General features: G+C 51.7%; 3 protein-coding genes across 3 annotated transcripts; all 3 read right to left on the reverse strand.

Moving 5' to 3' along the window:
- Positions 1-1,315: 1,315 nt before the first annotated feature.
- N0V96_010372 (uncharacterized protein) lies at positions 1,316-4,098 on the reverse strand (the record flags this gene model as incomplete). The annotated part of the gene is made up of 5 exons (XM_065758919.1): positions 1,316-2,984; positions 3,039-3,468; positions 3,534-3,574; positions 3,633-3,828; positions 4,062-4,098. The coding sequence occupies 5 exons, from the start codon at positions 4,096-4,098 to the stop codon at positions 1,316-1,318; spliced, it is 2,373 nt and encodes a 790-aa protein (XP_065612442.1).
- A 16,469-nt stretch (positions 4,099-20,567) lies between these two features.
- N0V96_010373 (uncharacterized protein) lies at positions 20,568-23,525 on the reverse strand (the record flags this gene model as incomplete). The annotated part of the gene is made up of 2 exons (XM_065758920.1): positions 20,568-22,679; positions 22,887-23,525. The coding sequence occupies 2 exons, from the start codon at positions 23,523-23,525 to the stop codon at positions 20,568-20,570; spliced, it is 2,751 nt and encodes a 916-aa protein (XP_065612443.1).
- A 443-nt stretch (positions 23,526-23,968) lies between these two features.
- On the reverse strand, positions 23,969-25,088 carry N0V96_010374 (uncharacterized protein; the record flags this gene model as incomplete). Its single annotated transcript, XM_065758921.1, has 2 exons — positions 23,969-24,715; positions 25,080-25,088. The coding sequence occupies 2 exons, from the start codon at positions 25,086-25,088 to the stop codon at positions 23,969-23,971; spliced, it is 756 nt and encodes a 251-aa protein (XP_065612444.1).
- Positions 25,089-26,735: the final 1,647 nt, after the last annotated feature.

Below are 26,735 nucleotides of genomic sequence, written 5' to 3' on the forward strand. Positions count from 1 at the left end.
CCCTTTCCCGGCTTCCCTTCAGGTCAGCGACGACGTCTTAGTTCTGAATCAACCAACATGCCAGCGTCTCATCAGTCGCGCCTGACTGACCCCAAAACCCGCAACAAACCCGCCACAAGTCCCGGCCGGGGCGAACGGAACTCCTGGACGTAGATCTACCAAACTTAACTTACTGCTTACCTTACGTATCGTCAACCCACCTCGTCTGACAGTGTTCAAGGGCCACAGTATAATGCACGCACCCTTGATGGAGAGCCTTTTTAGACATCACGCTTGTTTTCACAATACCAAGTTTCTTTTCGCACGTATCTGGCTTCCATTGCGTTCAATTCAACTTCCCTAAAGGGGCTGCCTACTTGCCTGCCCCCTAAACTTTTACATCCATACACACCTCGCCCCTTTCCTCCTCATCCCCATGGGTTGCGCCCGTCATCGCCCTTCTCTCATCATCGGGAAACTAAAAATTATGGAAAGCCAAAATCTCTTATCAAGAGAGGCTTCAGTCTGAGCATGTCCCCCAATCGTTGTTTGCTGCTATGCAATAATGTTGCCCATCTTTGTATTGCCGGTTCAAAAACCACCTCCGGCTCCTCCCCCTTGTCTATGCTCGTTACTTGTAATCACCTCGACGTACCTAGCCGTGGCTGTGCCTTGGCTGCAAAAGAAATGTTTTTCGTAAAGGACAGACACAAAAGAAAAGGAAATTGCCCGACAAGGGGCGTTTCGTTTTATACACATCCAACTTCTCGCTTCACCCAAGATGACTCGAGCATGGTCAGATCTCACCTCCCATCTTTTGTCTTTGATCTGAACCTCGGTGGGTGCGAGTCCGAAGCCATCGGGCTGCCGGGACGTCGTCTGCTATCCAACCTCCAACGCTGGTTGCCCTTTGCTGAACGAGAACATCGATGTCGTCAACGCCAATGCTGCTGCTATTACCAGAAGTCGAAGAGAATTTGCCCCCATCGTCACGATGCCGTATGTACTGGACTTGCGTCCGATTGAGAAATGAGAAAAGTCGTCGAATTAACTATGTGTTGTGCCGCGAATGAAAGACCGATTCCTGTCTAATCGTTTCGTGTCGTCATCGTGTTGCCGAGCATCGATATGTGAGGAACTCTGGCGGAGTGGCCTCTTGGGGCCGACGGAATGCGATAGCAAGCCTAGGTCTATGAGTATGTAGAAGGATGTAGACGTAGTCGTCGATTTCGTTCCGGGTCGCAATCGGGCCAAAGCAAGTCGATATCATTCCGTATCGCCGGCCGTGACGTCGTCAATGCCATAGAGCGATCAAGGCAACCTCGTAAGCGGAAATTTACCGGACTCCTATAGCCGGTCTCGGCCCGAGACTGCTTTGGCTGCTGTGAGCCGAAGGTTCGGTGTCATTCTGTGATTCACCACTGCCCGCGCTGGCGCTCGCACTACCAGTCAGACTTCTCATGTTCTTCTGCTTAGGTGGAGGAACAAGACCGCTCACCCCGATATGTTGCTCAACCTGCTGTGGCGCGACTGCGTTACCATGGCCGGGAGGGTATCGGGGCACCGGCTGACGCATACCGTCAGGAGGAGACGGACGACCGTTCATCGGAGGACCGTGGTATCCATTAGGCGGCGACGGTCGGCCACTGCCGCCCCGGATCGACGGACTGTAGGGGTTTCCGGGAGACTGGCTAGCTCGTCGCGGAAAGGCTCCGTTCATGCCCATGGCCATAGGGCCTCCGCCCATTTGCATCTCGTCCAGCCGTGAGGCCGTCAACGAGTTTGCTCTCGAGCCTGCCTGCATCGTACCTCTGTCAACGGCACCATATCGATTCGATGAGTAGGAGAAGAGGGGGTCGTCCAGGATGTTCTCATTCGCAGCAGGGATACTAGCAATCTGGCTGGAACGATTGCGTCCAAAGTTGGGCCGGAATCGGGAGGATCTGGCGGGCGGTGCTCCTCCAGCATCGTAAATCTCGTTCTTGTGGTACTGAGCACGGGTGGGCGGTGCTGCGGCTGCGGCCTTCCGGTTCTTCCGTGACGTAACGCTCATCATGTCAAAGTTATCGGGGTCGATCATCGGGGCCGGTGGTCCAGAGTTGGGGTCGAAGTAGTCGTCGTCATCGTCTTCCTCGTCAAAAACCTGAGCGCTGTTGCGCATGGGATGCGGGCCTCGCCTGGGGGGAGGCCCTCTCGATCTCATTCGCATCTCCCGCTCTCTCAGTGCCAGCTCTCTCTGACGCAACTCCATTTCACGCTCGCGAATCGCCAATTCGGAGCCCTCAGGGCCATGGCTGTAACCAGGTTCTCCACCTTCCGGAATATCATCATACATCATAAGATGTGAGAACTCCTCCAAGTCGTTTCCCTCCATGGACCCGCGTCTCGAAGCAGCCCTAGATCCCGGAGGAGGCGGGCCACGAGGGAAGCCGTTGGGAGGGCCCCCGTTCATGGGGGGCCGACGCATACCGGGCGGTGGTCCTGGACCCAAATTTGAGGAGTTGCGTGGGCGGGGTCCTCGGTTCGGTGGCATGCCATTACCATTCATCATGGGTCGGGCACCGTTTGCTGATGACATCCTCGGGAGGGGTGACTGTGATGTGGGCGAGCCGGGAGGTGCCATGGTTACATCGATAGGCTTGGGCGGTTTCTGGCGGTTGACAATATTAAGGTTATGCAGAATAGCGTAAAGCGACTCGATGCGAGGGACAGGGACGCGGGCCTCTTTGGCCAATTTTATCGGTGAGCCCAGATACGTCTCGACTTCCATCGGTCGCTTTGCGATGTAGTCCTGCCACATAATGCTCTCGGGGTTCGTAGGTTTCGTCATTTCGTCAATGGTCTTTTGTTTGAAGTCGGGAGACAACTTGCAGCCGTGTGCGTCTGCCAAAGCAAGCAACTCGTCGATTACGCCGGTCACCATGTCCTTCACACCAACTTTCTCAAGCAATTGGGCGTGACTTGCTGTCTCGAAGATAACGCTGGCGGGGTGGAAAGCAATCGGTCTGTCGACAGGTTAGCAAGACTGCCAAACGGGATCTATTCATATTCAGGCTTACCCAATGACCCGCTCATACTGCTGTTGACGGATGTTCTGGGAAACTTTGCAGTCAACCTGAGCCGTGTTCAACGTCATCGCCAATGCCTCAGCCATATCCCCCTGGATCGCGCCGGGAATGTTTTCATTTTTGCAGGAGGGTCCAACCCAGATTTCTGTTGAGCCCTTGTGTTCGAATTCACTCTGGCCGAGTTGGGAGAGTTCGGCGTTGGACACCAGCGAAAGCACAACGTTGGTAGGGAATCGCTCCTCAATAGCTGCCTCGACACCGAGAGTATGCGTTGTGTTGACGAGAATGCACGTGTGCTGAGGGGTGACGACGGCGTCAATGACGGCGGCAAGGTCGTAAACATCGGGGAGAGCCTTGATGCAAAGAATCACGTAGTCAAATGGGCCACCGCCGTGTGCGGCTTCTTCGGGAACGCGTACGACTGCGGGTCCAGGGTATCAGCAACCTTCATATTACTCTGTCGACCACGGTGGATTGGGAGCTTACCATGTCGCGGCTTAAATCGTTCGTTGCCAAATATGGGAGACCTGCCAATGTTTGATTAGACGCGCGCCCGCAGGTCGCAGGAGAGAATAGGCGACGTACTTGAAGGAAATTCCGTATTGCGCAACGTGATCGAATCCCGACTTCCACACCAGTGTAACGTCGCAAGCATTCGTTGCTTGTAATCTCCATGATAGAAAGGCAGAAACTGGATTCCCTCCCACTACACAGGTTTTCATTAGCTCGCTGTCGTCGGCCATGCTGAGTTGCACTCGACACGATGCAAGAGCACCGGTCCCTGTATTGACGATACTGTGTATATTAAGAAGGGGAAAAAAAAAAAGAGAGGGGAAGAAAAACGAGTGTGGTCTGCGATGGGAAAGGTGTAATGGGGAGGAGAAAAGCCGGGCTGACGGATAGAGATAAAGGGACACAAAATTCCGATCCACACCGTCGCACTGATGCAAGAAGAAGCAATTACTGGAGCGAGCGGGCGGGAAGACTGGAAGCCAGGAAAGAAATGGGACGCACCTGAGAGGATCTTGAGCCGGGGCGTCATGGGTGCCATGATGGGCCCAATTGTGGATTAGCTGGTGGGCTGGGCCAAGTGGTCGCCTGTTGTACCCTCTGTACACCTCTTTTTCGCGACAACGCAGACGGCTTTTGGGGCCTTGTACAACGACGGCGAATGGAACAGCAACCAACGTGTGGCTTCGTTCAATCGTCGATTGGAGTCAAACTAGGTGTAGCGACCTGTGTATCGCACACACAGAGGTGGTGAATTGTTCCTATCCTGTTCCCCGTGTTCCAAAGCCCCCTACTAGGCGTAGGCGACAGCAGGTCGGCAGGTGGGCGCGTCTGTGGGTGCGTCGGGCGTCAGACCCATTCGACGCTGGCAAGCGTGTCGGGGCGTGGATTTGGAGCGACGAGGAAATGAAGCGATTCGGCAACGGGTCGTCAGTCTCTCTTGGTTCTGGTAGCCTGGTGGCGCAGGATCGAAAACCAAGGCTTCTCTCGATGCAGCAGAATTAACGAACGTGTCGCCTGTAGTGGCTAGTCGAAGTCGGGGGCGGCTGGTCGAGCTGAAGTGGGCTAACTGAATGGGCCCTTGGAAATGGCGAGACGATGCAACAAGAACAGCTGGCTTGGAGCACAGTCAAGAGGATGATGCGAAGTCGATTGGTACTTGTCGACAGCTTGTGGCCAAGGTGAATGTGGGAGTGTGAATGTGCAAGCAACTTTCTGTCTATGTAACGAATGAATTGGCTGCCCCGAGGTAGTGTCGTGTTTCGAAGACTGGCCGGTCTTGGGTCTTTGGGGAGGACAGCGAACGGACGGGGGGGCGTGATCGTCGAAAGGAGATGACGAGATTTAGGATTACAAGAAGGAAAAGGAGACGGGATAGGATTGAGCTCTGTCTGTCGTTCTTTTCGTAGGACAAACACAGTCTCTCGCTCGGTGCAAAAAAACAACGAGGATATGGAGGGAAGAGGTAGAGAGGGTAGAGGGTTAGAGAATTGGGACGGGATGATAGAAGGAGGGTGAGTGAGCCAGAGGTGGTGGAGAGAGCGGCAATGGCTGGAGGAGGCGTCTAAAAGTAAAGAAGGAGAGGCAGGTACCAAGGGACACGCGAGGTACCTCGGGCGGCGCGGGAGGTGTGTAAGAAGCGTGGTGTGTTTCGGGCAAAGACACCTCTACGGATGCCAGCTAGGGAAGTCACGACCAGGTAAAAGGGAGGTAGGGGTGGGTTATACCTTAGGGAGGTGCGGTGACAGAGTTGGGATGACGGGATGAGGAGAGAGCCACGCGGTGCCAGGAGGAGCAGAGGGAAAGGAAAGGAAGAAAAAAAAAAAGTCTCCAGTGTGGCCGTGCTGAGCGTACGACGTAGGTACCTTACGAAGTACGTGGGTGAGTTTGGGGGAGATGGAGGATGAGGTGGGCGGCGTCTGCGGAAGGCAGGAGAAGGACGGAAGGGACAGGGGGGTTCAGGGAGGACGGGCGTGGGCCGTGAATGTAGGCGCCGGCGATGAGAGGATTGTCTCTTAATTACCTTACGGTAGGTACCTTAGGCACAGATGCTTGACAAACTACCAAAGTACTTTGCTTCTAATTGACTGGCGTCCAATTCGGTAAACGTAAACAAATTCAGTGAGACAAGATCCAGACACACAGCTACCTATTTCAGCAAAACGAAGGGGAGAGAAACAGGCTGAATGAGAGAAAGAGCGCAGGATGAACTCCAGGAAGAAGACACGGAGAGCAAGATGGAGACAAAATATTGACATTTCTGGGCGTCTGTCTCAGGGTGGATGGAAAAGAGAGATGGGACAGGCCGGTGGATGAGTTCCTCACTACTTACTTTCGTAAAGTGCACTACAACAGCCCAGTCTCCAAGCAGTCACAGCCAGACTCCCAGTCAGGTACCGGTTCACCGTTCTAAACGTGGACGGATGGGAGAAACTGGAGACGGGGAGAACGGATGGAATGGGATGGGATGGCAATCGGATCGAAAGTGTGTTGCAACTGGGATGGATTGGACTGGACTGGGCTGGACTAAACTGACTGGGACCTGGCTCATATTGGATTGGGGCAGCATGATAGGTACTCTCCCCTCTCTCAATTCCCAATGCCTGTCATGTCTGCTGCCATGAATTGACCTGACAGGTAGTCTGCCTCCATCTCCTGCTGCTGCGATTGCGGCATTACCACAGATCTGACCATGAGTTTCCCGTACCTCATTCCAAGCTGCGCTGCCTGTCTGTCGATAGATGAATAGCTCGGGGGAGATTCGAGGGAGACGTAAAAAAGAAGGAATTGCTGATGGTTTCTCGTGTGTTTGATTTTCCCTTACCAACGTCCACTCTCTCGGAGTAAGACCAATGAAGATGTAGGTACTTTGGGTAGATGCCTCACCTCTTGTCCTGGCTGTACAGATACCGCGTACTCCGTACAGCATCCCACCAAAAGTCGGTACCCATCCGATAGTCAGATACGCACCGACCCGGGCAGATAGTACATACATACCTTACTCTGGCTTCGTTGGTTCTTTTCTCCTCCCCCGGGAACTCGGGAGGCATTTTGTGTCCCCATAGGTTGGCCAACATTTGAAATGTGCCACAGTCCACCTCCTTGCACCATTTGTAGAGAATTTGTAGAGGCCCCTTCCCTGTACCAAAATCTCCGACTCCAAAGTGTCCTGCTACTGCGTGGTAGGCACTTAGGTTGGGTCTCTACAGGTACTGAAAGAACCCATAACCCCAGGCGAACGTCTACATGTTCTAGCGATGTCCTACGGACTTCTCATCGCGCTATCTCCTCCTTGATGATCCAAGTGCTCATGAGTAACGACACCGCCGGCGAGAGCGCGCGGGATCTTCCACTACTAGCTCGGAGGTCTACGTGGTTGTGAGTTATTGACTGGATCGGGCATGTGCCCCCCTGTTAGGTCACTCTTGTATCCGTAGTCAGACTAAGCTGGATTGGATCAGAAGCAACAAGAAAATAAAGGGCTTATGAAATTTGCGCCGGGCGATAAGGAATGGTTCAACCCCATCTAAATCCGACGGGCCGAATGTCACCAACTGGATCATCAAGTGAGGCCCGAGGGAGAAGGAAAGAAGATCGAAGACGATGTGTGCCCGAGAGAAAGCATGACCGTCAATTGAGACTCAATGGCTCATCTGAAGCAGTTGAGATTCGAGCCATTTGTGGGCTGAGGAGGAGTTGAATACGAAAAAGATATGGTTTCTGTACTTCCGTAGTCGCTGCTGTCAAGCCTGGCAGGGACAAGCTACAAGGGGCGAATCTGACAAGCCACAGGACGTATTTTGTTGCTGGGTTCCATTTCCTGTGATGCAATGCAGAAGCAAGGCCTTGCAGCGCAAGAGCCGGGCAAACAGGGCGGACGAGTCGGAACTTGGGATGCCCATGAAGAAAGAAAAAAAAAGTCCAAGCACAACGCTGCTGTACTGTGTAAGGTAGCCTGTATCTGTACGCTCCAGCTTGGTAGGGATACGGCAGACAACGGCAACCCTCAGACTGCTGCAGCTAAGTCAGTAGGAAAATGCAACAAGGCATCCTATTCCAACTCGTTAGCAAGCGAGTGAACAGACACTGGGGATCTGTAAGCAAGCAACGACAGACCGGCAGCGTTGAACATCCCACCTCTGCTTGCCCCCAGGATGTTAGCTCGGTGCCCGAGCGTTGGTAATAGGGCTCGCCTGGCAGATATCGGTCTCCATCCCGCCGGTCTTCCTCTGCCACTTACCTTATGTATGTGTTGTTGTGCATGTCGTGGCGTGGCTTCGGTAACTCTTCTAACTTTTTTGCAAGTTACGCGCCGGAGGTCCGAGCCAGAACAACGCAACGCCCAACCTTTGCAACAACGGGGTTCGCCGCATGTCCTACAACATTGAGAAGGGGATGGCATCCGCCCGCCATGTTCGCAGTATGGCTTGATAACCGCAGATCTGAAGTACTCATGTACTGTAGCCCGTCTGTCCCCGGCAAGGTCAGCAATCGATTCTGTCTTTGGGAGGGAAAAATTGGACGTGACCCGCAGACTTGCGTATTGAGGCATGACCAATAGCTGTCAACAGCGTCTGCCAATGCGACACCACCTCATGCCTCAGCGTTCGTGTCGCGGCCACTGGCGTGCTCACTGCTCAGGGGTTGGGCAGATGGGCCGTATTTTGGTATTCCAACGTGGGGCAGAACAAAGGTATACGACGCAATCAACGCACTCCCAGGACGCGGGAACACGTCAAAATCGTCCTTCTCCTGTGGCTGTGTCATGCTTAGCGTGGAACCGTGAGCCCGCAACCTTCTGGTTGGATTCTTATGGTGGGGAGGGGAGTGCGAGGGTCTACGCAGTGCGGTGCGGACTTGGCAAACTGTTGATCTCCGTAAGCAAGCAGACAGATGGATTGACAGGCTAGACAACTTGGGCGGCGGGCCTATCCTATGTGCGGATAGGGAGATCAAAGGTCAACGCGTTGGATGGGATAACGTAACCGTATAACCGTAGAAGGCAGCCGACCTCAAAGTCTCGGGCGAGTAAGGTGCTTGTTGGTGGCATGCAGGTTTTCTTGATGCAGATACTTCCCACATCAATCGGCGGGCGGGACGGGACCGTTGAGAAGGCCTGGCGGACCCGGCGGGATCCGGGTCTCCGTGGGAAACCGATTCATCGGGAAAGACAGCACCAGAGCGGTTAAGCCAAAGAGCAACCCCGAATGCCTACGAGCTTGTGTCAATATTACAGACGGAAGAACGATGTCTCGGGCCACCTTTTTTCGGTTTCCTGTGAATTGAGTTTGCTTGGCAAGAGAAATTTTGTCTTCCTGATGTGGGACGGTCATTCAGGCAGCGACAGAAAGCGAGAGAGAGAGAGAGAGAGAGACGAGAGAACTGTACACAGTGGACAGAGCGACGGGGAAATCGAGGTGGCGGTTGAGCTTTCCCTGACCTTCCTTCTACCATGCTTACGGAACAATGGAAAACATTGGAAGATTGGAAGTACCTAAGGTACTGTATCAAATGGAATATCTACGCGTCGAGAAAGGTAGGTACGAATACGTAAAGGCACTTGCTCTGATCTGTTCCTTCCAGAAAGCGAATCCACTCCTCAATCAACCTGAGGTGTCTGAGAGAACAGATGAACTGGGAAGGCAACGGTTTGGTCAGGTGCACCCCAAGGTTTCATGATAGCTTAAATGAGGAAGCAAGTCAGAAGTCCAACGAACATGATGGAGGTGGCTCTTTCCGTCCGAACCATGGCAAGACGTTGCCAATTGATCGTCTTGTTTCGTCTCCTTCTCTCTAACAAAATGAACACTATCGAGCAGTTACCACGGGTCTCCCAGTTTTGGCCCCTTCCTCGCACCTACCTCAGGTGTCTTACAGGCAGTGGTTCTTACCTAGCTTGAGTAAGGTACCTTACTCAATGACATTGAAAACGGACGGGGCCAACGAACCTTCATCTCCCTTACGGTTCGCACCGCGGCGAAAACGGTGCCATCCAACGTCTACGGGCTGTCCGTCATCTTGTGCACGGTCCAACGCCCACCGTTCCAACATTCACAATCCTCTCTCATACCACAGCCCCCGGGCCCCAGCAGCTCATCATCGGTCATCCACATGCCAGTCAATGGCCAGCTCGGATTCCTCACGGCAACAAACTTACCAATGTCAACACATATGATTTAGTGGGAATAGCAGAGACTGCTGATGCGTATCCTCCTCGCTAATTATGGTACTCGATCTGTTCGCATCACGGCTCAATTGGGTCAAGCACGAAACAGGTATTTTCTCCCCAACTCCTTCTTTCTGCACATCGGCCGGACCTTCGGACGCCCTACCATGATCTATCGACGGGAGTGCCTTTCTAACCTGGTTGGCAAGCCGCAAGCACAACCTGTCCCACTCTTTCGATCGCCTCTGCCATGGTTTTCCCTTTTTTGCATGAGACGACGGCCGAAGCCAGCCAGGAGGACCACAGATGTCCGCCTGCTTGCGACCCTACCGGCATGGACTGGTGGACCGAAATCCCCATCTCCAAAGACTCCAATTCCCCATCCTGCCTGGCGGTGCCTGTCGCCGGCGTCCCATTCCTTGCTCAGTCCCACTCGACTGCCAAGACTGCCAACGGGATGCACAACAAAGGTGGATATCACAGGTCCTGGAAACACGGCCAAAGGCCTTCGACGGCATTTATCCCCGTTGACAGACCATAGTTACACAACACCATAACGCCAGGAATAAAATCGAGATGAAGGCACATCCCAGAGTGGACAGCCCAGCACTATTATTGAGCACATGACGACTTATCAACATTCGACACCAGCTGCTTTTATCAGCTTGCATTCCAATTGCCATCAACGTCAAACTAAAACACCCGGAGGCCATACCGTTGCTCGGATACCAGACCCGAAGTAATGGATGAAGAATTTAGATCCGCTTGCCTCCGCCTGCGATGCTAATAATAAGCCATGCGGCAGGAGAACTGGATACAGATATCAGAGGAGCAACTTCACCATCCTGCGCCGCGCACCAGCTATGAGTCTCGGGCAGACACAGTACAAATTATTACGAAGCAGTCTTCCAGGCGAAGGATCGCTTAAGAGATTTGCATCCTACTGCTGCCCAGGCCCAGAATCAGAATTCGGTTGCACCAGCATTGTTGGATCTTCGATCGCCCATCGTTCCATCCCAATTGCAATGCCCATGGTCCATTGCACTTAGACTCCGCTCCACTCCTTACAACTCAAAAGTGGCGCCCCAAATCGAAACGCCGCACCCCAAGCGAAAAAGAACCCCATCAACGATCCCTTAGGCTCTCCCACATTCCCACAACCGCTGTTTATTCCGAACATGATGAGCACAAACTACATCACCAGCCTCAGTGCTAACTATTGTGACTTTCCTCCGTAGGCTCCGCCTGCGTTTTTCTCGTGTCGATGCCGCCAAGACCCGGTAAACGACATCAGAGCGCAACAGGAGTCGCACAAGGTATCATGCATCCTGTTGTCGCTCTGCCTTGATACAGACCATGTTGCAATGCAGCAGCAATAATGTCCCATGGCGCCCCCACTGTTATCTATGTATCTTTGGGCCTTGCGATCGCGTACCAACAAAACACACTCGCAGAATGGAGGCACAGCAGAAGTCGCATCGGAGCCTAGAGGTTGGAAAGACCGCAAAGCAAGGATGAGGTGTCTCCACGAATTTCGATATACGCGTGTTTATGGCTGCTCGCCGCGTCCTTCGGATAGCAACCGCACCATCATGTACGGATACAGGTTGTCGGCGACAGTACGGAGTACGGAGTAAAGAACTTAAGATACCAAAGAAAGGCGATCCGGAGCCCCGGCAAAAGATGAATTAGGCTGCCCCATTTGTCAATCATACCCCTGGCTGTCGGCGTGCCTGGCGAGCCCGGCCGCGGGATTGCAAATCAAATGTCTTTTCAACCTCCCCTGCATGCGCTCCGGACAGGTTCCCAGGCCTGATGAACTTGCGAAGATGCCCTTTGGCCGATTTCGTCTTCCAGGGGTAATCAATGAGATGGCAATTGTTATGGATACAAGCTACGGATACTTCGCGACCAAAGGCCCAAGCAGGCTGACATGCAGGCATTCTGCGGCCACAAAGCAACATCAGCATTCGGTTGTTTTCCCGGCCATGTGTGCTGCTGCATCTCAACCTTGGAAGGGAAATTAGCAAGAGACCATCCAAGATGCCAAGTCGTGGTGCAGTGCTTGAAAAGGTGCGCCGCGCATCCCTGCACCCGAGTCGCCTTAGCACCAAAGTTAGACACAGCTTGATATGGCCCCCCGGGACTGCTCGTCGCCATCCTGGCTTGCCCTCCACTGGCACCTGGCTAGGCCGCTAGGCTAGGGAAAGCCCTCCGTGGTCCCAGGCTTTTAGCAGCAATCCTTCAGCTGTCCTGGTCTTGTCATCAGCAATTCGTCATATTGGCACCCGTCAAATCATCGTCTGTGCCACCTCCCTCTCCTTCTTGACTCGGGCGGCTCGATTTTTGGAGAGACAACCAGGACGCTAGTTATGGCTAGTCGTTGATGAGCTCCGCGACGGGAAGACTCAGGGGCCAACTTTCCTTTCGGGTGGTGAGCTCTTCAGCTGTCTCGGCCCTTTCAAACTTTTTCAACGCCGCACCGCACTTTGACTTGTCTATCAATTGCTCTCGGAATCTTTGGATGACCAATCGTCTTATCCTCGCGATGCTTTGTTGCTGCCAGTGCAGCCGACTCATATCTCAAGACTTATAGCCCAGAACACCGTTGTTTCCCCCACTTCTCCCGGGAGAAACCCGCTCTCAGAGGCACCCGAACTCGTTTTGCTGAGAGCTACCTTGCCCCCTGGCCAATCTCTATTAAAAAGTTGATCTTGTTGATGGATGACGCACCGAATGCTACTCACGGACACTGGACGTAACCTCTTAGGGCGACAGGCCGCGCCACAATCATGGATCCTCGTCTATATTAGCTGCCCCTAACGCTCCTCCAAAAGACCCAGAAACGGGCGGCTTCTTCGGGGACAACGCCACGAGCTGCCTAGCCAAGACACGGTCTCGCGCGTTCAGTGCAACCGACTGCCGTTATCAAATGCACCAGCGCTGGTCGTTGGATGCCTCTCATGTCTAGAGCCGTTTCTCAGTTCGCAGGAGCGGCGACGGCAAAGAAAAAGCAATACATCACGGAAGGGGGTCAAGGTTGAGGAGCATCATTTTCTCTGCAGCCAGCCGTCCACGTATTTCGGCAATACGAGTACGCGCCTGTATTCCTTGGCGGCTGCGTTATATCCCTCGCACAACGCAATTCCTCATTGCAATGCTGGACAAACCTACCTGCACCATGGCCTCAAGCTGCTCAGCTGAAATGTCTATGGATCGATCATTATATGATTGGAGTCAATGATTAGAGTCAGACAGGCCAGAGATGAGCGTTGACTCGTCATTAATGGCTACCTATCGCCTCAATTAACAACCCTTGTCATGAAATTGGCGGGACAGTGATCGACCACCGCTTGCGCCGAACGGAACATCAGGCTTGCCCTCCACAGCGCATACCTATGTCTATCTCCTGAGTCTTGCATCGTTCGGGTTGGCATACATGCAGCGAGTGAGTAAAACACAGCAAGCATTAGTGAACCAGCTTTGGTACCGCGTGAGAGTGAATATTTTGGCCAGCCGCTTTCTAACTCACGGGCAACTCTCGCTGCTCATCTCCAACCTATTACATATCAGTCATAACCCAGCTACGGGGCCTTATGTGTCCCGTCTTCCCTCGAGCGCCGACACACTGGTCATTCGCTCAGATCGAGAGCGGACTACGCAAGTGCCGGCAAACAAGTTCAACCTAGAACCCAAAGACTCAGTAGAACCAAGTAGTGCCCGAATCGTCCGACTTGACTGGATGTGAGAAAGGAGATCTTCAATGTGGATCAGCAAATGATACACCCGTTATGCCTACGGATACCGGTCAACAAGCCACCGAATGGCGCATGGCATCCCTGCTCCGGTTCTCTTTATTAGTGAGGAGACTTTGACCTGTCAAAAATGCTTGCCTACCGTTCTCCTTTCACTAACGTATCGTGGCTGTGCCGTGTCTGCATGCCGAACCCTCCAAAGTTGGCGACGGCATCAGCTCGCTTCCCCATATGGCGATCTGGCTTTCCATCCAGAAGCTACTGGTGTGGCGAACACCTCTGAGGCTTCTATGGCTTTTCTGGGGTAAGACCGAAACGCGTCCCGTGAATTCCTTCAACTTGTGACAGAAGCATTGTCGTCAATCTGTGGTTTCCAATGAGACGGTCCAGATCCCAGACCAAAGGGCGGCCCAAATTCTCCGGTCTGGCGGGGACCTTGCTGTGAGCTGGGGTTCCGCCCTGCCGTTACGCGAAGAACCAATTCCGGGACCACGCTCAAACGACGGGTCGTCGTCCAAACCCTGCTCTCTATCTTTGATGCACACCCTTTCCCATTTTGCGATTCTTGGGACGTTCAAATGAGTTCAGGTCCCCAACACGGTCCCCCCAGACTTTGCCTACTGCATCCCACTGCAACGAAGATCATTCAGCAAGGTCACGGATGTCCACTGATCCGGCTCGTTGCGATATTGGCTTCATTGGCTGTCGTTCACCGCGAGACCTGCGGCTCAAGATTCGACTACGGGCGGTATGGTACTTTGATGTCTGCTGGTTGGACTGAGAGACTTATAGCAGCAGCCTTCTCATCTGCACTTTGCCGCCTCAGACTCCAAGCATGGAGTGAAGCACCACCATCTGCTCATCCGAAGTGATATCAACCCGAATACGCTGATGTGAAATTGCCAGGACCAAGTTGACGATCCCGCGTACCGTGGAACGCCAGATGTTGGTCCAAGAGACACGAGGCCCTGACTTGCCACGCCCGCATCTCAGTCACCTCACTTGGCCACCGGTACATCATACTCGCCAATGAGATACTAACAGCAAAGTGCTGGACCAGGGCCACGGCCGCTTTCCTTCAGATTCAGGGGTTGTAGGGCTCAGGATCAAATCCTCCGATTCGGCTGCCTACGATGAGCGGCGACAACTATGCAGTGCTTGGATATGAGCAGCCGACGAGCTTCTGCTTTGGAACCTGAATGAGAGTCTTCTTGAATAGGTGAATTGCTCTTTGGGAAATCGTGGCGTGGTGCTATTCGGCGGGAAGGTGTAGAGTTGAGGACTTGGTTTTGTCTATGTACCGTACGAGAGCCAGATACGTCAGACGACCGAGTCTTTGCTGATGCCTACCTCTGTGAGCTCGCCTTGAGGCTTGGCGAGGATGAAGTTTTTTCCAAGACTACTGAGGCTTGGTTCTGGCTAACCTTGCTTTCTGGCCTGGCGAGATCTCGCCTTGTAGGTTAATGTCTGATATCAAAGAAGGGAGAGGAGATCTAGAAGTCAGCAGCTTGTTTGGATTTTCCTGTTGCACTGCCGTGGCTCTTGCTTCTGATACTTTGAACAGAGACTTGGCAGCCTGTATTTGTTCCGATGAGCTACCATCAGCCCCGGTGTGTGCGGTCTTCTTAGTTGCATTCTCACTCGGCCACATGCGCTCTGCGATCAAGGTTGCCATGACCTTGAACGATTTGAGATTCCCATCTCCGCTATGGATGTAATTATGTCAATGGGCGTCAATAGGCTTATGACACAGGGAGGAAGCTCACAGAGGGCATCTGCTGTTAGGGTCGAAAGGATGAATTACTGAAATCTGCCCCTTCCTAGACGTGTACTCCCTACGCTGTAGATATATCCGAGCTGTTGCTTTGTTGCCTAGACCCATTACTATCCCCAACTAACCTCTATCTGGAAGGGCTTTGACAGATTATCGCCTTCTTTATGATGCGTCCTACTCCTGCTCAACTTGACTGAGGAAAGCTGATGGCTCTCTCGCATTAAATACTAGCTAGCGTTAATGAACATACTGTATGTACGTATCTTTATACAAACAGCTGATGGGATAACACTGAAGAATGTGTGTAACCCCCAACCCCTATTTGTTATTCTCACCTCAGTGATAGACAACTTCCCTGGATAGCTTCCCATTTCGCTCCCGCCCTTCTGAAGACGTTTCTGCACGATACTGTATTGTTTTCGTACCGCCAGTTTCAACGGGAGACATTGCCAGCTTGACAGGCCGCGACAGCTCCCCCTGAAAGAGATGCTCCCGCCAATTTGCTCAGACTCTGGCTGTCGATGCCCGACAGGATTGAAACGAGGCCGAATCCCTTGCTCAAGGGCTCCGAGTGAAGCATGGCAGTTAGTCCCAGGATGATGACTATCAAGAATGGCTGGATAGCAAGCACCATATACAGCCAAGGCGATTTTCGTAGCGTTGGTCGCTTATAGAATATGATCTGCTCGACTTGGTCGACTCTGTACTTGACTCGGACGTCTCCGTACGGTACCTTAGTCCCGTTCTTCAGCTCCCAGAGCGTAGAACTCATATTGAACTCTTCCGAGTTGAAGGCTCCCGAGCCTTTCATGACTATGTTCCTCGACCACAGCATCGCAGCGACCGATGTGGTCGACCGATGTGGTCATATATGGCTTCATCCAACGGGACTGGATGCCTCTGTCACACGTTTTGTTGTTTCCGCAGAATGGGCCTATTATTCCCATCAAGGGGGGCATATACCAAGCTCCTAGCGCAAGATATGTGAACGTAAGTGGTAACTGCTGAGGCCAAGGCAAGATTGCATCGTCGCAATAGCCGCTCAGCAGCTAAAACCACCTCGTGTGACTGACTAAGTTCCGTTGTATTTATGCCGGTAGGTGTTGTATAGATAGACATGCTTCGAAAGGGAATCACAATCCGAATTAGTTCGTGCCAGTCCGATATACTGTACAGATTGGTCTGAGTTAGATCTCCGGTTCACGAGGCTGAGTGACCACCCGTTGAACATCTCTTTGGTATCGATGTCCCAGGCGACTTCTTTGTTCATACAATAAGACACGAAGTCGCTTTCGAATGCTTATCGTGACGAGTCCTTCATCTTATTGAGGGTGGCTACTGTCCCTGTTACCGGTGCAGTGATGGTCCATGATTCACCTATTGCGAGATGCTCCTGTATTGCGATCACATAATCTGCCTGAAGAGTGTCAAGTGCCGCGGCGCTTGTTTCATTCAACAGCAGAATATTGTAGCCACATGCGCTCGGCAGCGTTGGTAAAGGCGGCTCAGAGCCATTCGAGCTGAGTTTCGTGGCTTCTCGAAACGCCGTGGTTGTGTTGAAGAACCCAGAGATGCCGTTGAACGAAAGTATGCCGGGCGGCTGGAACATGCCATAGCAGGTCTTGTTGGAGATGTTGCTCTTCTAATAAGCTCCCGAGTGCATGCTACACAGCCTGGCAAACCTTGTAACTAACGTTCGCACAATTGCACAATTGCAGTCATTTCTAATCTGCCGTCGCGAGAAGTACCCTCTATGGGTCATACTTGATGAACGCATCATGCGATGAGGCCTAAATCCAGCCTATCGACTGCCAGCAACGATAGCGTCAGTACATCCCTCTCTGCTTTTTCTTCAGGCAGCTCTCTACATTTCGAAGTTATTCAAAAGTAACTTATCGGCAATTCAGTATTATCCTTTACAAGAGTACCTATATTGATATGTCATCTAGTATTCCATGGGATAGCCCGATGAGATGCTTCTTAAAAGTTCCCTGGAATCTGTATGACATATTAGGGGCATTGGAATTAGGGGCATTAACCCCGATTTCATCTAGTATATAAGCATGTGTTCCAATACCGTGTAATGTCGGCATTGAAACGAAGATTGGTATACATATATCAAGGAGTAGTCAATTATTTACGGCTATTATTGCGACTTCGCTTCAATATTTGAACTTCATCATCGCCGCACACTAAGCGCTGCATTCAATGTGCAATCTTTCATGACTGAAACATGCTACTCCAGCACTTCAATACGTAAAACGCAATGCGTGGAAACGTGCATCTTTTCTTTATTGAGCCAAGCCTCGCGGAGAAGATTCTCGAACCCCTTCATCTGATTTTGTCCTCGTTCAACTCGCTCTGACTTCCCGGAATTCCTCTCTCGCTGAAGCAAGACGTCAGGCTGTCCAGTCGCCAACAGCGTTGCGGGCAGTCAGCAACAAGCTCTTAGACTTCGTCACTATTTAGTGTTAACCAAGGAAGCATTGCCGCTGTTGTCTTCGTACCTGGTCAGCAATTAGAACCCAGCAAAATGTTGCCACAGGTGATGACACGCAGCAACGGGCATATAAAGGTATTGAAAGTAGCTGGTATTAATCCAACCAGAAGGGAAAAAAGATGGCAGTCTATGTACTAAGCGAATATGGGATCCGCGTGTTGACGCGCATGATAGCTTGCCTGACGAGTGCTGAACCATCCCTGTTCCGTGATAGATGTTATATACCAATCTCGACCGTACGAATATTTGGGACATACGGGCAACTTTTCTTCTCTGGATGTTGATGTCTGCTCAGAAGAGTGGAAATATAGCAAAGGCGCTAGCGGTTTGCCGGTGGGCTGCCGGTGTCTCCGATATTTGGCGGAAAATTGATTGCTTCCGGGGAAGGTTTCAGGCGGAACTGAATATTTCTTGACGTTTGAGGTCAAACTCTGTCATGTTGTGGCGGTGCCATCAGTGGATATACGAGTAATGCCGACTGAAGAGGATGCGCAGTCCGCCTCATTGCATTATTTCTAGGAATTGATGACTATTCAAGTCCGATCGCTCGCGCATATCGACATTTATGATAAGAGAACTATGAAAACTAGTCTCCGAAATTAAGATTTCGCATGTTTTGGGTGGAGTACGAATCACGAGGCATCAGAGTAATGAAGAATGATTGTAGCTACGGCTTTCACGGGAGTTCGCTTTCGTAATAAGTTGCCGGTCGAATTATCATTGAAGTTATTATCGTAGCCTGAAACATTTGTCCCATTGAAGAGAGCGAAAAAGGCGCACTAACCAATGTCACGAACCCTCAAGTACTATATACTTAACTAAGGGCTCTTGACTATCACGTCAAATACTCAGCCTTCCTATTGCAAGAGGCTGAGTTGGAAGGAGAGGTTTTTGAAATCGAAAGAAAAAGGAAACGAGTATTGTTGAGAAAGTGGACTCATTCAACATCAATATCGTGTTGTTATACGATGCTATTCCAACTAAGGACGGCCTTGGGCCTAAGCAATGAGGGCTGAGGCAAACCAAATTTCTGTACCAAGGCCTTCCTATTTGTTTCACAAACGTGGTAAGCAAGCTATTGAAATGCTTGACAAAAACTCTATTGCTACCCTGCTGACTGTCTCGTCGTCCGGATGAACTACCTTACTTGTCAGTGTCCCAGTGCGCCGGTCCACCAGTGATGGCCGAGAGTTCGTCTTGACAATGGTGTCGGAGTGCGAAAACAAGGGGGTTTTCGCGTGCAGAACAGCACTACAGCATACTCAATGGGCCATTTGATCACCAGAAGAGCTTTTCACTATTATGCTATTATTTTGAGGTATCCTTGGCCGGCACTTTCCAACGCGTCAACCGTGCATTGTGTCAGATTTGTGTCAGCTGTCTACAACATCAAGTCAGGCCACCCAGAACTAGACAAAGGTCTAAAAAGTCCCCTGCTAAAACTTACCCTAGTTGAATACTTCTGGATTATTCTTTCAGAATGCCTATTTAAGATGAGCTGCGCATTCAACCCTCTCTCAAGCCTTAGAGGATATCTAGTCAATACATCTATTCAATCCCAATACAAAGTTATCAACAATTCTTTCTTTTAATTTTGATTGACTTGTGTTGAGTTGCAAACGCCTTCGTTGACCGAAACTACCTGCTATATCATTACAGAATGCAGTTCTCAACCATACTCTTTGCGCTTTTTACAGGCGTTGCCTTCGCTAGCCCAGCGAGTCTCGAAACTCGCCAGAATACAGCTGTACATAGGCTATGTCCCCGGCCTTTTTTTACGCAAACCCAGACTGACAGGTTATAGTGTGATCTGTGCCGCAAAGATTGCTTCTTTGGGAAAGGGAGCAATGCCGTGTTTGAGAAATGTTTGAATACATGCAATAAGGACTTGGGTTGCACGCTTACACCTTAACAGCTTCAAGGTATGGTTGCCTAAGCTATATTTCAGATGCTTGATATTGGCTGACACGTAGGACTAGACATATCCGCGGGATGGAATTATATATACGGACCGCAAGATAAGCCTAGTCTAGATCTTTGGTTCACTCAAAATTGCCAACTCTTCTTCTTTCTCAGGCTACTCACGTCGCAATCTTCGTGATGTTATTGTGTCCAACAAGTGCAGCGGTAAGCAGCATGTCGAGATCGCCGAACAGGAACTTAAGACAGAACGTGATCTAGTAGCCGGAATGTCTGCTAATGGTCTATGTTTCATCAGACTGAATATGCAAACACCCAGTGCCCCCAAAAAGATGATCCAGTCGAGCTTTAGTGCTGTGTTAACGTTCTGAGATGGAGACATAATAAAGCTTTTGCCCTCATTTGACGCATAGAATCTCAAAAAATTCAAGGACAATGGTCCGTAAGATACCTATTCCAACAGTTTGATACTCTTCCAGTGGGAGACATATGCCCTGATCGAGTTTTCCCCCACCGACGTCATATTAGCCATGGTCGAACTCACATTGCGGGAATTGCTGGTGTCTAGGACAACAAAACCACACGACATTTTAGAGAAATCCTCCCGAAGAAACTGTGTGAGACCTGCAGCAGGATTGCCTGGTCCCGGCACAGCATCCACTAGGTCCAGCCAGGTCTCGAGCGGGATGATGGACGAGCTGCTTATCCGTAGTTCCTCAGACATCAGTCTGACCACTTCCTCCCAGCTCTGCCGGGCTGGGTTCTCCAGATGGTAGACTGCACTGAGCGGTTCTTGATGGAAGATAATCTCGCTGAGGGCTTCGGCAGCTAAATCAACCGGCAGCCACGACAAGGTCTAGCAATTTCTGTTAGCAAAATGGAATCACCCCGATGTTCAAGCCGGCGGAACGGCCTTTAGTCTGGAATCCGAACTTACTCCACGCAGGTCGGGGAATTTCCCCAGCTTTTGAGAAGAAGCACATACGGCTACAAAGTGCTCAGAAGCGTTCCAGTAGCCGGTGCCAGAGCCGGCAATCTGGCCGACTCTGACCACCGCCGCCTCGATCTCGGGATGGTCCTGTACCGTGCGTTCAATAATTTTCTCGCAGACAAGCTTGGCTTTGGCATAACCGAGATCTAGCGTCCAGCTTTGATCCTCGACGGACGCCTCGGGAATCAGTGCTTCTCCCTTGATCAATGGGTAGTTCCCCACCGTAGAGATGGAGGATATCAGTAACAGCTTTGGCTTCTGTGTGAGGTGAACTCTTGCTTGGCGTGCCAGTCGAATGAGGTTCCGCAAGCTTGAGAATGAAGTCTCAAACGACTGTAGACCCATTTTGAAGTTCATGGGCCACGCAATATGTACGATGTGAGTTACCCTAGCCGCGAGACGCAGGTACTCGGCCTCTGGCAAGCCGAGCCACTGATCTGCAGTGTTTGTCTCGTGAACTTCCAACTTCTTCCAAGCGTTGTCATCGATAGAGATATTTCGAGATGTCACCGCACGTTTCTGAGCCTCTGTGGGATTTCCTTTCCCAGGTCTATTCAAGCAAATGACATTGCTCACGTTATCATCCGTAAGGAGCCGCCCAACGAAGAAAGATCCGAGACTGCCAGTGCCGCCCGTGAGCAATATCACGGCTTTCTGCTGCTCTCGGTGATTGCCTCCGCTGGAATACTTGTCCACCAGCTGTTCGATAAGCTTTGCTTCGGTTATGACCCCGTTTGTCTTCGAAGAACTGGGAAATAGTGCCTCAACCAGCCTATTTATAGAAGGGTTGCGGTAGACGATATCGTCTTTAATCATCCCAGAGGCGAGGACGTTGGCTGTCCCAGGCTTAGCGGCGGCATGGGTTGCGCGCAATGAAGCCGTCAGCAGTCTCCGTAGTCTCGTTGCCTGAAGGCTGTCCATGCCACGCGCGAAGAAATCATCATCGTCCTGCCAATCACTGACGTTTCTCAGCCCCATGACGTTTTGGGTAACGAGATCTCTGATACTGGACGCGGGCGAGGATACATCGATTGGTGGAGCAACCATGCTGGCCTCGAGATCGCGGTAGACTGCTGCCATATCATCGGCAAACTTCCTTGATACTGCGCTCCGGAGAACGGTACCTTTGTCTGACCTTGGGAGCGCTTCGGGAGCGACGACGAGAATCGCGGTAGGCGACGTGATCCTTGCATGAGCATCCATCCGACGGCCAGCTTCCTCGATCGCCGGCCAGATCGATGCCTTGAAGTTGTCCATCTCGCCGGGCCCGATGAGTCTGACAGGCTCTACAATGACACCGAGCTCGAACTGTCCTTCTCCGAACGCAGTTGCGTCTCTAACATCATCCTGCTGTCTGAGCAGAGATTCCAATATCGTTGGTCTCACCTTCTCTCCGGTGGCAAGACAGATCAAGTCGTCTTTGCGGCCCGCAATCACGAAATCTAGCCGTTCCACCTCATTAGCCGAAACGCATTCTGTGCGTGATACGATTATATCCTGTAGCTCGAAGCGCTCCTGCCATCCAAACGGCTTCATGCTCAGCTTGTAGCTGTAAGATCGTGCAGCTTCGGAGTCGGCCTGTGCACTCCCTTCTGCATCTGCGTCGATGAGTTCAAGCTTCACTTGAAGCGGCCCGAGTATATCAGCACGCAGCCGTAGTCGACGCCAGTCGTGTCCCTTGCCAGGCACAAAAAAGGGTGTCATTGGACCGGTCTCCGTCGTACCGTACTGGCCGACGAGTCTCACACCCGAACCTTCAAGTCTTTCCCCGACCGAGGTTTTAGGTCTGCCGCCACCGAAGCCCGCGTAATCTAGCTTTCGAAGGACGTCATGTCCTTTCCCATCTGGCAAGCCCTCAATCTCCTCCAAGATAGATGGTACTGTCAATAGCGCCTTTGCTTGGGAGTCCTCTATAAGGGCTGCGACGCTGGCACCGTTGGGGATAGTGGAAGATACAGGGGCGCAAAATGTCTTGCCGATATTGAGGGACAGGCAGACAGATACAAAGCCAAATCCCTACCTCTAGAATTAGCTGGGAAACTGGGAATATTATCTGTTGCTTCTTTAACTTACGTGAAAGAACGGTAGTGTGAAAACGGTCAGCCCGTGAGCCTCTGCGGTCGATTCGAAGTTGTGGCATGTGGCGTAGCTCAGAAAGTATTTATGAGAGCAAGATATTGGTTTTGGGAGACCGGAAGTCCCTGAAGAGTGTAGGATGAGAACCTGGCGGTCATCTTCCGAAACATAGTGATCCGCATCGGCCGCGCGAAGGGTGTGATCCTGGTCTTCTGCGGGCTCATCTGCAAGAAACGACTCATAGCCGGATACAGAGCGGATCATCGTTAAGCTTTCATCAGGCATCTCTTTTTCATCTTGGCACTCAGCACCCACCGCCTCCGAAGCTAGAGGTATAAGGCGGGGGGACACAAGAGCAAGTTTCGCGCCTGTTTCGCGGATGAGATGTCGTGCTGATGGCGCACCTAGACGGGCCGACAGGAGGACAACCGGCACGCCCATGCCCATACAGGCGAGCACGCAGATGACCAAGCCAACATGGCTCTCCATGAGCACCGCGACGGGAGCGCATTTCTTCACGCTTCCATCGGCCTCAATTTTGGGTGGGTGAAGACTGGGAGTCTGTTCCTTGAGCCATGCCTGACAGCAGATGATGGCGCGCTGCAGCGTCTCATAGCTCAGGGGCACAAAGTTGTGACCGGTTCCAGCCTCATTTACTTCGGCCTGGAGACAAAATAGATGCTTGGGATTGTTTTCGGCGTGGAAGTCGACCAATTCAGGCAGCGTTCGCAGGCCGGACGCCGAGCTGGGCTCTAGGCTCACTCTGGGCGTTCTGAAAGACGACATTTGCGCATAGGTATCTGGTTGACAGGGAAAGATGGATGGGTAGGAAAATTTGTGGGTGGCAGCCAACGCGTGTAGTCAGAGGTAGTATGCAAGTGGTACCATCAAGAATGACTCGATACTTGTTGTCACCCTCACTACAAACAACAGTGTGTTTCAATGAACCAATCAGGTGTACTTGAGCCCAAGTCGGGTTCCTGAGCCGGGCGCAGGAGTGGCAGAACTCGGGTCCTTGCAGAAGCTCGTGGTCTGGATTCACAATGATGTTGATCAAGAATCAATGGATGCAAAGGCTTGGCACATGACTAGAGCAACATCGAAATAAGAAGAAAGTATGATATGCTGTCAAGACGGCTTTTAAGAGGAGTTGTCACGAGTTCATCTTTTTACGACTATATTCGTGTATGTGAGCTATGTACATACGTATTTTACACTTCTCCTGAGATTCATGAGTGATTATTGACGGTGCAGTTGATCTTGAGCCCCCCATTGTGCTTCATGACACTTCCTATTATCTCGTTGGCGATTATCGGGTCTACTTGGTCCAGAGACAAAGTGACAAGACCCATCTGTACATTATCCTTCGCCGGATTCTCATCGCGGGCCCCTGGCCTGAGAGAAGCCCTTGGAGAAGCCTCACCTTTGACTCGCTTCCTAGCTCTTGAGCTATTATTACCGTCCGGAATTCCAGCCATGTTGACATCAGAACTTCCATAGCCGGAGTTGTGGAAGTAGTGTTGATCAGTGGAACCCTCATCCCACCATGAGGGCCGTGATTCCGGTGAAACTGAGGTGTCAGCCTCAAGCGAATTGAGCCAAGACATCCAATCGCTATCCGGAGTCTGAATAGCCGAGTTCAACGATGAATGATCTGAGGTGCCCACGCAGCTCGGGTCAAACATGTTGAAAGTGCTACCTGGCGACTCCAGAGCGGGTACTGCCAAGAATGTGTCTGAATGCTGGTAGTTTGGCATGATCATGGACGCGGCCCCGAGTTCTGTTGCCTTCACTGTTTCTTCGGACAGAAGACTCATGTCAATCAGGAGCTGATGCTTCTGATCTCCTCTTGGTTCGGCCATTCCAGACTCGGAACCTTCATCAAATACATCGTCGCCGTCACCGTCACAGCTCTCCTCATCGTTACCGTCAGGGCTGTTGTTGGCCATTTCCTCGTCATTGGCATCCGGTAATGACTGTGGAGAGGAATTTGAGCTATTTGATTGTGCATGCCGACTCCTGCGGCCGAGAATGAGACTTCTGCGAGTCATGGTCAGCTGTAGATCCATACAGATGATGGCTCAGATTTCTCGACTTGCCTGTTGCGTAGATCATGGGTGGAACGATCCGGCAGCTCGGTAAGACCAATCTGCTTCCAATTGTTTCCAAACTTACTCATGGCGTCCAGCAACTTCCTATCCTCCTCGGGGGTCCAGGAACAGTGCTTGACGTCGGGTCCCAACACGTGTTGCCAACGTTTCGCGCATTCTACAGCAAGGATGTATCTCAGCACTGAGGGGAACCAAGGGTGGGATGTTGACGAGGATGATTTCTGCTTACGGTCGGCATTTCTACTTTGAACCATGGCCCCTACTTGTGACCATCTACGACAGATGGAGGTTAGCATTGATGAGTCCCGAGAGATGGGAAATTGGGGGAAGTGTGTGGTGAACCAACTTGCATCCGAGTTGCAGCACGGCCTTCTGCAACCTCTCGTCTTCTTCTTGTGTCCAAGCACCTTTTCGGATGTCGACTTGGATCTTTGCCCACCGCTTACGGCAGTCTTTGTTGGTGCGGCCTGGTAATGATAAGGCGATGTCGTTCCAGTTTTGGACGTTCCCGCCTTGGCGCACTGGAAGATGGAGATCTTTGTTAGATTCGGCGGCGCACGTAACAAGGGGGAGAAGAGGTTGGTACTTTTCCCCTGCACCTCTCTTTTGAGTATGTCATCTTCTTGGCTTGTCCACCATCGTCGTTCTCTAGTAGGAGGCATGGTGTTCTCCGGATTTTCTGTAGAATGAAAGACGAGGTGAGTAGATGCCAGAAAGCAATTTATGACAAAAGACTGAAGTCTGAAATGGTCTATAAAGGTTCACCGTCTGATTCGCTCTTATGAAGTAGGCTTTATCGCATGAGAGCTGGTATGAAGATAGATATATGATGAACGAAGGCGATGGTTAGACCGCGCCTCCATCGTTCCCCAGTGCAGCCTACTTACCGAAGACCCCCACTGTGCCGCGCCCTGGCTCGCAAACGAAGGAATCAAATGAGCGCAGTTCTGCATGCAGAATCTCGGCCCAGAGGCTGGAGCTCGGTGTATTCTGCAGCAGCGGTAGCGACAATAGGCCGGGGTCGCCTCTTTTGGGCAGAAGAGACGAAAGGCCAATACTACCTGTATGCGTCAGCCATCACTCACCCCTACCTAGACCACTCTCAATGGATCCCAGGCAAAAGGAGGTTTCTTTTTGGTATTTAGTCGAGTGGTTTGGTGCGACACTTTGCAATCCTTCGAGTTTCTCAGATCGGGTGTATCTGCAGCGTTCTAGATGAGCCATACTATCATATGATTTGATGCTGCGACGGGCGCCAAAGGACTAGCCCTATACGGGGACCTAAAAAGCCAGAGTCACATTAGGCAGCTCAAGAAAGTGCACAAGAGCCGCTTAGAATATGCTCAATTTGACCCAAATCCTGTCAGACCACAGATTTCGCCATAGGATTTCGTGCATGCATGGGTGATGTAGATGTTGCTTTCCCCGTTTCGTCGTCACCTCAACCCACCCCGCAAGTTTACGACACGTTTCCGGATCAAGGGTCCAATTCCTCCGGGGAACGACGGATAAATCAGACGAATGTTCCCGACCGGCGAGGCACGGTACGCGAGCTCATGCTGCGCTAGCTATATGTCAGATCAAGGTACAGGCCAGTCTTCCCTTACTCAACCGTCGCCTGCGGGCGAGCTGGTTGGCACGGGAGGCATCACGGAGCAACTAGCGACTGAGTTCAAGCTGATAGCTAGGCAGAAGACGTCTTACTTTTTGGAAATTGCGCCTGAGAAACATGTTGGTTCTTGGCGCTGTCGAGGGTATTAGGAAAAAGGGTCTGAATCTAGATAGACAAGGACCCCTTCGGACGCATGGAGGGAGGATGATCTTACGGGCCACATGCAGCACGAGGATAGACTACGCCGCAGGCCAGAGAAGATGGAAGGTATTC

The sequence above is a fragment of the Colletotrichum fioriniae genome (genome assembly GCF_027942845.1).
Source record: "Colletotrichum fioriniae strain IMI 355084 chromosome Unknown scaffold_14, whole genome shotgun sequence".
NCBI classification, from domain to species: Eukaryota; Fungi; Ascomycota; class Sordariomycetes; order Glomerellales; family Glomerellaceae; genus Colletotrichum; species Colletotrichum fioriniae.